The sequence below is a fragment of the Heliangelus exortis genome, chromosome 8 (genome assembly GCF_036169615.1).
Source record: "Heliangelus exortis chromosome 8, bHelExo1.hap1, whole genome shotgun sequence".
Classification (NCBI taxonomy): Eukaryota; Metazoa; Chordata; class Aves; order Apodiformes; family Trochilidae; genus Heliangelus; species Heliangelus exortis.
Genome location: NC_092429.1, coordinates 28709363 through 28721600, shown reverse-complemented (window position 1 = coordinate 28721600; position 12238 = coordinate 28709363). Strand labels below are relative to the sequence as shown.

Here is a 12238-nt window from a genome sequence, read left to right as displayed (position 1 = left end):
TACTGCCTGCCACACACCACCATTTTTACATTTTTCCTATGCTCCTATAGTAGAATGCCTCAAAATTGCTCCCAAGGCACTCCCCTCTCAGTATTACAGTGAAGCAGAGAACAGTTTCTTTGCAATGAATCAAATAAACCTCATTTCTCTACCAAAACATCTTCAGGGTAAAGCCAGGCTACATTTCTCCAGCACTAAAACGATGTGACTCCAATTGCCTGTCCCATTAATATTTTTAAATAATCCAGAGATTTAAATAATCCAGGATGCTGGGGAGAGGGAAAGCATCCAAGATTCTTTTTTTCCTGCCCATACCCAGCTGTAGTCACTGATTCAGGGTCAGAACACCCCTCACCTTTGCGGACCCAGTCTCCTGTGTGGATGTTGATAGTAACACCCACTAAATTGCTGCTGCGTTGCCTCTTCTCCCAGATGAAATCCAGAGCTTTCCGTGCATATTCCTGCAACAACAAAAACATCCAGTAAAGGAAATTAGAGAGGAACAAACACTAGAGACTGCTGTTCCCTGGTCAACTGAAATAATTGGGAAGTAATAGGATGTTTCCTAGCTAACAGCTACAAAACTGAGACAGCAGGATGGTCAGGTAGTGGTTTAGTTGCTGGTTAGAGAATGGTGCTTGTCTGAGGTGCTGTTTGCTCTTGGGCAAGTCATGTCCTTCCACACGAGTTTCCCACTCTAAAATTGTCCATTAATTCAGGAGACTGGAAGCTAAGTAAAAAAACAACCAAAACCATCCTCAGAATCAATATTCCTGAGCCTCTTCAGACACCTCAAGATGGAGCAGCAGCCCCTTTTTCTAGTATACAAGTTACTTTTTATGTGTACAAACCTACCCAACAAAAATGCCTCTAAATTGACAAAAACTTCCACAGGATTTTAGAAGAGTTTTACCAGAACACTCAGCACAGACCCAGCTCTGCTTCCACAGAGTTCCAAGAAGCTGCTAGGCCCATACTGAAAGATTTCAAAGAATTCTAATCTGAGAAAAAAAACCACAGGCTTTTTTTGGGTATTATATCAAGCAATACTTGCAAATATCCTCAACTGGCTTCTTGTTGACCATAAACCCTTAGATGCATCCTGCACAGCTGCAGTGGCACCATAAGAGTATGATTTTTTTTTTTTAATTAAGCTGTATTCTAAGGAACAAGTATCTCACTTTCCTTCTTCCTAGTCATGAGCCCCCTGCCCTAAAGTTTTGCAAGTGTTCAACTTCAACTGCTCTGCAGGATATTTATCTTGTTTACTTCTGTATTCCTGTAGCTGCTTTCAAACAAAATTAGTCAGTTTTTCAAGCAAATGAACACTGTTAGAAAACTCGTAAAGACAACAAATCTTAACACACACAAATATTTTATGCAGAACAGCCAAGATATGCATCCATTTGATAAACTCAATTTTTCCAAAATTAACAAAATGTAACACTAATACCTAATCCCATGGAACAAACAAAATCTGGTGGAAACCAAACCTCAAATATGGATGTTCCTGTGAATCGGCTCAAAGCTGCAAACTCGAGGATCAAGGTCCCAGCACAGGCTGTACAGGTATCAGTTTCTGTCCCTGTTCGTGCCTCTGGGTGCCTTACACCAAATTTTAAGTTAACCTAGAGAAAAGAAGAGATCATCATTTTATTTTTACAAGCTGAAAGAATTCACTTTCTCATTACAGGTCTCTACATAACCCTTGCTTTTTACAAAGAGAAGAAGAAAAAAAATAAAAAAATCACCCACAGTTTTGCTCTGCTTTACCACATACCATTCAGCTCAAAACATGCAGGTAAAATTATCCAGAAGTACCCAAAATACTTAACCCTACAAAACCATGGCTGGCCCAAAGGTGCTGCCTCATTCACTGGACATCTGAAGAGCAGAAGACAACCCTGAAAATCTAATTCTAGCAATTTATTTATCAGCAAATCAGAAACTCAGAACTTCACAAGTGCTTGTGAAAATTAAGCTTTGTAAATGCCTCACTCCTCCTGGCTCCAAATACCTGCTGGAGGGACCTGATTTTGTTGTGGGCATAACACAACTTCCTGCCTTCTGGCAGAAATCAGTGTCAACCTGAACACTTTGAATTAGATATTTTCACTAAAAAATGCTGACTTAGTGAGCCTAAACTTTTAATTTATGGGAAAGTTTCCAATCAAAGCCACAACTTGCAAATTCAATGGATGACATGCACAAGCAGTACTTTTCCATCACTGACAAAAGATGTGAATTTGATTCAAGTCTTTACATTGAGTATTTTTAGATCACAGCAGCCCTGGTCCTCTAAAAAATGTGGATGCAGACCATGAAGATCAATCAATCAATCAATCAATCACCTCTACTACTTGGTGGTACCTGTAGAGAGGAAGATTTCTGCTGGCCCTACTTACAATGTAAATTAGAATTAACAAAGCTGGAATTTCTGGATTCAGAAAGCCTAAAACCATATTTAAAAATAAAAAAAAATAGCAATTTATCAGCTTTTGATTTGCTGTTCACTTAATGAGCATACAGCTGGTTTTAGAAATGAAAAAAAAAAAAACAACACAAGAAAAAAATTGTTTACAGAAATATTCTGAAAAGCAGAAACCTGAGAACTTACTCTTGGATAAGGGAGACCACTAGTGGTGTTAAAAGCAGGTAAAAGCTTGTAGCCCAGCTCCTTTGCCATGTGCAGAAGTTCCCCGTTGTACCACTGCATAAAATCACCTTTCTCCTTCAGCATAATTGCCACTGAATGCCCACCTAGGAGACCTCTAAATAGAAGAAAAATTATCCACATCTTAATAGGTGCATTTATCTCAAGAGCAATGCAGCAATTTGTACAATTTAGATGATTCTGTACATAACTGGGCTATATTCACACAGCCCTGATTTTCAGGAATGCTGAGCAAAAGCAGCTCTAATTACAATCAGGGTTAGCTGCCAGAATTTTGGAAGCATTTCTTGTTGTATGGAACACTGTCATCTTCAAGCCTGTTCCCATTAAGGAGAAACAACTCTACCTAAGAACAGACAATTTTTTTTTTAATCAAAAAAAGCTATGCCTGCAGCAGGCTGAAGGGGTGAACTTGACTGAGTGCTACTGCAGCAATTCCTGCCTAGCATTGGAAAACCTTTTGAGGGCAAAGAGCTGTGTCAACTGACAAAGGCACAATTGTTTCAAATGAGGTGAGACAGCACAGGAAGCTCTGCTTTAGGGACATTTAGCTAAAAAAAAAAAAAAAAACCTAAAAAAAAAAAAATTAGTACTGAAAACACAGAAGTTACTCACCCAAGGACTCTTATGTTGGTTTCAAAGACAGATACAACTATGTCGTTATCTAAATTAACATCCTTTATTACTTTTTTTACAGCCTCTTCAAACTCTTTGGTTTTATTTAGCACCTGGAATACAAATGTGACCAGGTGGTTAGATTCCAGCACAGGTAATGGAGTCACAATCAAATGTGGAAGAACAAGTTATTCTGAATTAAAATTGAATTAAAAAAAGCAAGCATTTGACACGCCTCAGATTGACACTTCAGTCCTGCATACTCTGATCCAGTGCCAACAGATAACACCATTACTCTGTTTCTAATGAGATACAGAAAAGAGAATAAAAGCTGTGTGCAAAAGAATAAAGTCACTGAGAATGTACCCAAACTATAACCCAGGGATTTATTTTTTGGTCCTTCCCCATCAGCCACGCAGAGTCCAGTGCAACAGGACTACGTGGGCTGGCAGAGCCTCCAGTCCATGGACTAAGGAGCTGCATCCTAAACCTGGCAGAGATCCCAGTGGCCTTCCTCCTCCAGCAATTCTCTCCTGTGCCTGAAGAAGAGTTTGGACATTTCCTACACTTTTTTTCCCCCCACACTGAGGTTCTTTTACCCCAGTCAATCTTTAAGAATTTTTGTGACGTCCAATTTTGTTACCTTACGTGCCCTTAAATGCCACAAGTTTTAATCCTGCTCTCAAACAATAAAACAATAAATAAACCCCTGGTTCCAGACTCCACATTTTCAGTATTCTCAGTCCCAATGCCAAAGAGCCATGGGGTCATCTCACAGCACATCATAAAAAAGAAATTATCAGAGAACTACACGAGTCACACACCAAACCAGTGCAGTAAGGAGTTTCAAAACTACTCAGATTTGTTTACCTGGAGATGTGAATGGCCAAAAATTCCTAATTTCCAAAGTTAATTTTTGAAGACAAAATTATGTCAAAGGGATTGAAATCTAGAAAAAATAGTTTATTAAGGACTGAAGTCTTTTAATAAGAGATGAAACATTCTTACAAGCAACACTTTGAGCAGGTGCCTAGAGATCAAAGGTGAAGAAGGATTAGGGGTTTTTTTCCAATGTAATTTAACAACACAGGAATCCACAAGTAAGTCTGGGCATCAGAAGACTTTTTTGTTTTATCAGTAGATTAAACTTACCACGAGAGTGTCCAAAGTATCAATCAAGGTCAGTGAAAACCTATGAAACAAAATTTAAAACATGTTTACTATAGACCTGTATCTGTCAAAATTAAATAGCTCTTAATAGGAACCAATACCATAACAAACTAAATTCTCACAAACCACTGCCTGCTAGAAAATCACCTGCACACAGTGTGTTTAAAATCAGAATACCCTAAGTTTCCTCCCTTTGTTAGTGACCAGACCAGAAGATGACTGAAACAAGCTGTAAATTAAATTTTCACAACAAAGATTCCAAGCTTCTTGTATGCAAAATAAAATTTTAGTCTCCAGTCAAATCCACTCAGAAAACCAGCAGAATAGCTCAAAGTCTTTTTCCAATAACTTTTTTTTCTTTTTCAAAAAAATAAAAGGATCTCGACTTACATGTAATAATAAAAAGATTTAGGAAGATCAAAAATCATTCCAAGCTAAATTTCTCCTATCAGAAACTGTCCCAGTTACCTCCTTCAGAAAAAGCAAGTTCGTTGCAATCAAATTCAGTGTTAAAATTAGTGCTGAAAAGCTAAAGAAAATGCTGATATTTTGTTATGACATTTCTATGTGGAAGAGCTAAAGCTCCAGCAAAGGGAACTAAGCAGGAGCTGAAGGTATGCATCAACTTCTGCACCAGGAACAAGGGAACAGGAGTGCTCTTGAGCCTGCCAAGACTTAAATGTCATTTTACAGATTTTAGACTTGCACATGGCATGAAGAAAGTCAAGAATCTGCTGGTCACTGCTTCACTTGGTTCCATCCAGCAGTAGCAAGTGGCAGGTGAACTACTTAATAAGAGCTTAACTACTTATTCATCTCTCTCAACACCTCCAAGGCAGCAGGTTCATACAGGAATCTCTTGACTCAGGAACTTTAGTACATGACAAAAAATAACCAAAATCATAGCTAAATATCACTGAGTGAATTAGAATTAGTATTTAAGGACTTCAGCTTTAACACTATTCTATGCCAACACAAAGAAACATTAAAATCATAGAATTTTCAGGGTCATTTAAGCCCATCTACTTGGGACACCTCCCACCAGCTCAGGTTGCTCAGAGCCCCATCCAGCCTGGCCTTAAAAACTTCCAGGGATGGATGGGGCTTCCACCACCTCTCTGGTGGAAGAACCTGTGCCAGGCTCTCACCACCCTCACTTTAGGAACTTTTTCCTAACATCTTACCTCCCCTCCTCTAGTTTGAATCCATTCCCCCACGTCCTGTCACTCCCTGAGATCCTGAAAAGTCCCTCCCCAGCTTTCTTGAAGCCCCTTCAGATACTGGAAGGCTGCAATGAGGTCTCCTCAGAGCCTTCTCTCCAGACTGACTCTATTTATTAGGATTTGCTCCAGAAACATAAACAGCCCACATACAGACAACATTCCTTGTGAAAAAAAAAAAATAATCCATTACAAACACATTTAGATTAATTCAATTTTGTCCTTGACTGTTTGGCCAAAGGATCAGTATCCTGTATGATAAGATATCTTAAAAGGAAAAATATGAAGAATTTCCACATCAGAGGTAACATTATATACTCTGGCAAAGGCTTCAGGCTATCACACACATGTTAATCATTTGATGATGTTTTCTACTAATAAAAATGTAAAAAGCATTTTAAATATCACTTAAGGCCAGCATAGGGGATAGCAGTTTACTGCTGTGTGCCCTTGTAACCCCTATTTAATAATCAAATTTACTAATGTTGTGTCAGCTCACATTTGGAAGGCTTTTGAATGGAAAATACTTGGAAAATCATTGGGAAAAGAAAAAAACAGCTCTTTGGATCTCACTCACTGGTCAATTCTCTGTCCAATTAAGGTAGAATTTCACATCAGTTCACATCATGAGAGGAAATTAAAAAAGTAATTTCTGCCTAACTTGCAAGAAGTTCACCACCAGAGCTTGCTTTTCCCCTAAGCTCCCGTAAGAGAACATACAAGACAAATTACGGATTTGTCTGAACCCACAGAATCTTTCAACAAACAGGAGCTTGTGGAGAGGTGAAATGAAGGAGTTTTATGGGCTGCCAGCTGTACTGAGGACTCCTGGGTGTTTACATGAGACAGGCACCATTTCCAACACTAACTTTCCCAAGGCATCATCCACGTCCCCTCGGCTCGGCTCCTGACCCCGCACTCGTCCACGACAAGTTAAAGGCATGAGTTCATCAGCTGGATATGCATGTTCCTTTTGGGAGACAAAACAAGGAAATAGGTTAAACATCTTACAGCCATTTCAGCAAATCCTCAAAGCCTCTTCAAACGAAGCCCACCGACCCTGTCCTTCAGACAAACTGCACAATTATCATGGACACTCTGAGGTGGGAAGGGATCTCCCTCCAGAGGTCATCTCCTCCAGCCCCTCCACTCAAGCTGGGCCACCCACAGCCCAGGATTGTGTCCAGACAACTTTTGATATCTTCAAAAAAGAAGACACCAGAATCCCACTGGGTAACCTGCACCAGTGCTCAGTCACCTTCCCAGTAAAAAAAAAAAAAAAAAAAAAAAAAGTGTTTCCTGATGTTCAGAGGGAATCTCCCATGTCTCAGTCTGTGCCCTCTGCCTCTGCTCTGCTCTCTCCACCTCGAGATGCTCCAGTCCCTTCCTTGGACTCTCTCCATGTCTCTCTTGTACTGGGGAGCCCAGGATTAGATGCAGTGGGAAGGATCCCCTCCTTCCAGTGGTGGCTGGGAATGATTAAAGTGTGAACAGAGCAACAGGACCACTTTCTCCAGCCTCCCAGAGAAGCCTGGAACAACCGACAGAACATAAGAAAACCCCCAACCCACTCATTAACTTCAGTGGCTAATAGTGGGTTTTTCTGCAACCAGGTGCATGGGACAGGCAGTTACCATCCCAAAGATTGGTCTGCAACCAAGAACTAACACCAGCACTATCAAGTGGCTGATATTCCATAGGGAAAGTGCCAGGATTAGACTTTTAAGTCCCTCTGGAAACATTTCCAAACGGACGTGACTCAGGGTCAGTGTCAGATATGGGAATTCACCTACAAGGTAAAATAATAAATTGGTGAATCACTACACAAAAGATAACATTCACACTCAAAAAAAACCCTTTTACAAATATGGGGTTTTTTTCTTATAAAGACACAGACATTTTTAGGGTGTTTTTTGGAAAAGCAATGGTTACTTTCCATGTTTCTCAGAAAAGCACCCTGCAAACCACACTGGACTGTAAGATTATTTCTTGTCAGTCAGGCAGAAAATAACAGGAGTAGCACCACTGCCTAAGCCAAGTGTGCTGAATAAAATGCTTGTTCCACTCCCTCTCCAGTCACTGGAAGTTTTGTAGGTTTAAGCTACCACCAAAATGAGGTATCAAATGAAACCGAAATTTGAAATTTGTTGTTGTGCTGAAAAAAAAATTTCAGGGTGCCCGTGACATTAAGAAAGATGTATCTAATTAAAAAAAAATAAATTAAAATTGCCACTCCACACTAGAAGCTTGATACAAGCAATTTGGAATGGAGCTTCTCTTGATTCCATCAGGAAACTGACTGCTGTACTGTGCTCTCCAAGTTCACTTTTAGTGAAGAACCAACATGTGGCAGGACAAAGAAGTTCACTTTCTGCAAGTAAACACATTAAAAGTCTTTCCAAATATATGGGACAAAAAATAATCTATATTCAAATGTGAAATGAGAGGAAAAGGAGGAACATTCTTCTATAAATAAACAGCTCTTACAGCAACTTCTTTTGAAACTGAAGGTTTGTTCCTGTCTACCACCCTCCCAAGTATTTTGGTCTTTGCACAACTCTTTGTTCTCCTGAAGTTCAACTACAAAAGCCAGAATCTACATCTTTGTAACAGGTCTCAGATTAAAGAAGTACACAACAAAAGCAATGACAAAGCTAGGGATCTCTGGCTTGAATTCTGGAGGAAGAAAGGTGATAAAAATCCTGGAGAAAATGTACTTCTAATCTTACAAAATCATAAAGAACTAGAAGCATTTCTGAAAAATAAAAGTCCACTTAATCTCTGTCTAGACCAGGAAAGTCTGCTGGGTCAAGTGATTTCCCAGCTTGCAACTTCTCCTTTTCAAGTAACCTCAAAGGAAGATGGCAAGACCTATGAAGTAGAAAACATGGCACAAATGTTACAGTAAATATTTCTGGAAATTACCACACAAATGGAGCTCAACAGATACTCTGGAATTTCTCCCCATTCTACCTGACCAGGTGATCCTACTTCCTCATGTCAGGACTGTAAATACAGGGCAGCACAGCACTTGAGTAAAGAACACCAATGCACCACTACTACAGCTGCAAGCCAACACCTTCTGGCCACAACTGACTGATATTTTCCTGTATCCTTTCTGACAGTCAAGAAGAAAAAAGATCTGATTATTCAAAATATTGTTGGGGTACTAAAAAGAGCCATCAGCTTTTTACTCAAAGCTTTTGTTAACAACTGATAAAAAAAGACCAGGGAGTTCCCCCCTTGCATTTACATATGATTTTTCTTCTAGCTATGCAAGTCTAAAACATATTAATAGGAACAGAAAAGCAAAACTTTTCAGCTGGCAGTTTCACAGGCAGCTGCAAAAATACTTAATTCTGCTACTGTCAGAATCAAGTCTGATACCCCCATCTTTTTCTTCAGCATGAAACAAACAGGTCAGATTTCTGTTTGCTTAGTGCTCCAGCATACATGGCAAACATACACTTTGGCTTCAAAGTTTCCAGTATAGCTGAAGTCATTCTTCCTTCTCATTCTGAGTTTTCCTGTTTCAGATGTAGCAAGACACCTACCAGTTTCCATTTTATTGCATAACAAATAGTGGAAGCACTGATCCTTTTTATCCTATTTTGCCAAATACATAACAGTTTTTCCTTCAGAGGCCATGGGAAACCCAAGCCAAGTGGTTTTTGTGATGCCAAGTAACTAGTTACAAATCATGAAAAAAACCCAGCAGCTGTTTGTTACACTGGTGTTAAAAGCAAGAGCTAATGTGAAAAAAACTGTACCCTCTTTGAAAATCATCTTGCTTGCCTTTCAGTCCATTTGTTCTGTAACTGGTGTACTGCATAAACTTGTAATTCATGGGCTTTTAGCCTTGTATCATGTATAAAATTGTTAATCCATAACAGAGAAACTGGGGCATGTGGTAAGATACTGTCAAGAGACAGTGAGTTGTCCTGAAAGAACTGATGCAACTGAACAGAGAGGTTTCTGCAGAGGCCATGCAGAAAGACTGCTAAAGTCAAGCCACCAAGAATACATCTTTTATATATTTACATTACTTTTACAGTTTCTCCTCAGAATTTATTACTCGTAGTATATCTGAAATGAATTATTACTTGAGAAAATGCAGTACATTCTAATTCTTTACTCTTAAACACAGCTAAACTAAGCTGATGCATTTCAAAGCTGATTGAAGTGCAGCATGGCTTGCACGTGGAGCACATGGAGATACCTGCAGAGAAAACCACAGCAGCAGCCCCAGCAAACACAGCTCCCTGTCACATGGCAGTCACACACACACACAAGAGCTATGATGTGCACACATGATCCTGGATCTCCTTTTTATTCTACACTGTTTGTTCCTAAAAGAGCCCAGTGTACAGAATTTTTAACCTCAAAACAAATAAGATCAATTTGTGTTCTACAGAGCTTGACGACTACAAACAGCTCTTCTCAAGCTCCCTTTTGTTTTCTTTTTTAGGAGTCTGCAATTTCAAAAGAAAACTCTTCACAGCTTGGTGCAAGATAAACTGGCTTTTGGATTAACACAGTTACTGCTAACAATTCTGAAAGGTGTCACAACCCTCCTGACACTCCTCTTCCTGGAAGTAACCAACATTTGTTCATTTATTTTTAAAGGTTACACAAATGCCTTTGTCCATTTTAGCTCTGGTTCTGCCCCTGCATTCCTATGGTTTCTCTAGAAAAGTACTGCAGGTTGCTTCCTCTCCCAGCTCAGCAACAACAGCTCAATAAAAATTTAAACTAACAGGTATTTTGCTTACCATGTAATTGCTATATGCATGATCAAACATTTCCAGCACTTGGTTTCTAAAAAAAAATAAAAATAAATAAAATGTTAGTGGTCACCTCACGTTGGCCTTTGACAGACCATCTAAGAACAGGAAAATAAACAACACTTTATTATCTGAATATCAGTCACAGGTCCTCTACTAACACACTCTACTCAAGTAAATGAAATATGGCATGATCATTTTTCCTAATCCATGTCCTTTAGTTCACTGCAGAAAGCAAAAACTATTTCTTTACCTAATATGAAATTAAGCCTTAATATAATAATATAATAATAAGACTTTACCTTAATATGAAATTAAATATGAATAATTTGGGACTCTCAAGCTCCTGTGCTGCCAATATCACCAACACATTAAAGCCAGCAGTGGGACATATTCAACACTCAGCAAAAAATGAGAAGTAAAATTCTGTTCTACCTGGAATCACCAATATCAAACCCAGAAAAGGGTCCCACATTAGGAGGTTGGGAGGGACACCTCTTCCTTCCACTAAAAGCCTTGGCAAGCAAATGCCAAGGAAACCCCTTGTAGGTACATTTATTTTATGTGTTGAGGTGAGAACTGCTGCTATGAAAGTTCTCCATTTTCTGAGAGGCAGCCCTGCCTCCAGCTGCTCATCCCTGCTTTACTGGGCAGCTCTGGAAGGTGAAAGAGCAGACTCATTTCTAGGCTCCCATCAATGTAACTCACAATTTCAGCTGAACATAAAAGAGCAAAGAACACCATAACTGTATCCTAAACATCTGACTTAGTTCAATGAGTCAGAAATGTAAGTTCTAAATCATCGATTGCATTAAGTTAAGGAGCAGAATGTGATGCTTTCTTTTCAGGTATTCACAGACCACATCCAGGCTGCAGCTCTGGGATCCACTGCAGCAGACACAACCCCAGGGTTTGGCACACAAGTTCAGATCACCTGAGCATCTGATGCTGCTCAGCAATGGAGCACACAGAAAGCTGCTTATAACTTCTGTTTCTCTACATGTGACTTCATTTCTGGGGTATTTTCTGAAAGATACTATGTGACTGGCACAATCTTATTGCTGAACAAACACACAGATTACCAACCATTCACAGAATCATCCGGGTTGGAAAGGACCAAGTCCAACCCTTGATCCACTCCCCCCGTGGTTCCCAGCCCATGGCACTGAGTGCCACATCCAGGCTCTTTTGAAATATCTCCAGGGATGGAGAATCCACCCCTTCCCTGGGCAGCCCATTCCAATGCCTGATCACCCTCTCCAGAAAGAAATTCTTTCTCATGTCCAACCTAAACCTCCCCTGGCACAACTTGAGACCTCTTGTGCCCTCTTGTCTTGCTGAGAGTTGCCTGGGAAAAGAGCCCAACCCCCCCCTGGCTCCAACCTCCTTTCAGGGAGTTGGAGAGAGTGATGAGGTCTCCCCTGAGCCTCCTCTTCTCCAGCCTCAACACCCCCAGCTCCCTCAGCCTCTCCTCACAGGATCTGTGCTCCAGTCCCTTCCCCAGCCCAGTTGCCTCCTTTGGACCTGCTCCAGCACCTCAATCTCCTTCCTGAGCTGAGGGGCCCAGAACTGGACACAGGACTCAAGCTGTGGCCTCCCCAGGGCTGAGCACAGGGGCAGAATCCCTTCCCTGGACCTGCTGGCCACGCTGTTCCTGAGCCAGCCCAGGATGCCATTGGCCTTCTTGGCCACCTGGGCACACTGCTGCCTCCTCTTCAGCCATTATTAAGAACTGACCCAGCTCAGTGCCCCAGACACAGACTGTGGCAAGGCAT

General features: G+C 40.4%; 1 protein-coding gene across 2 annotated transcripts in view; it reads right to left on the bottom strand.

The window, feature by feature from the left end:
* The window catches only part of EDEM3 (ER degradation enhancing alpha-mannosidase like protein 3), a 28988-nt gene that overhangs the window by 15085 nt on the left and 1665 nt on the right, over positions 1-12238 (bottom strand). The window contains exons 2-8 of one of the 2 annotated variants that reach the window (XM_071751337.1): positions 10452-10497; positions 6549-6649; positions 4442-4481; positions 3290-3402; positions 2618-2771; positions 1494-1628; positions 356-461 (exon numbers count right to left, since the gene is read on the bottom strand). In XM_071751337.1, coding sequence (XP_071607438.1) covers positions 356-461; positions 1494-1628; positions 2618-2771; positions 3290-3402; positions 4442-4481; positions 6549-6649; positions 10452-10497 — 695 coding nt within the window. Of the gene's footprint in view, positions 1-355; positions 462-1493; positions 1629-2617; positions 2772-3289; positions 3403-4441; positions 4482-6532; positions 6651-10451; positions 10498-12238 lie in introns of those variants that run through there. The other variant, XM_071751338.1, reaches the window with a different exon arrangement.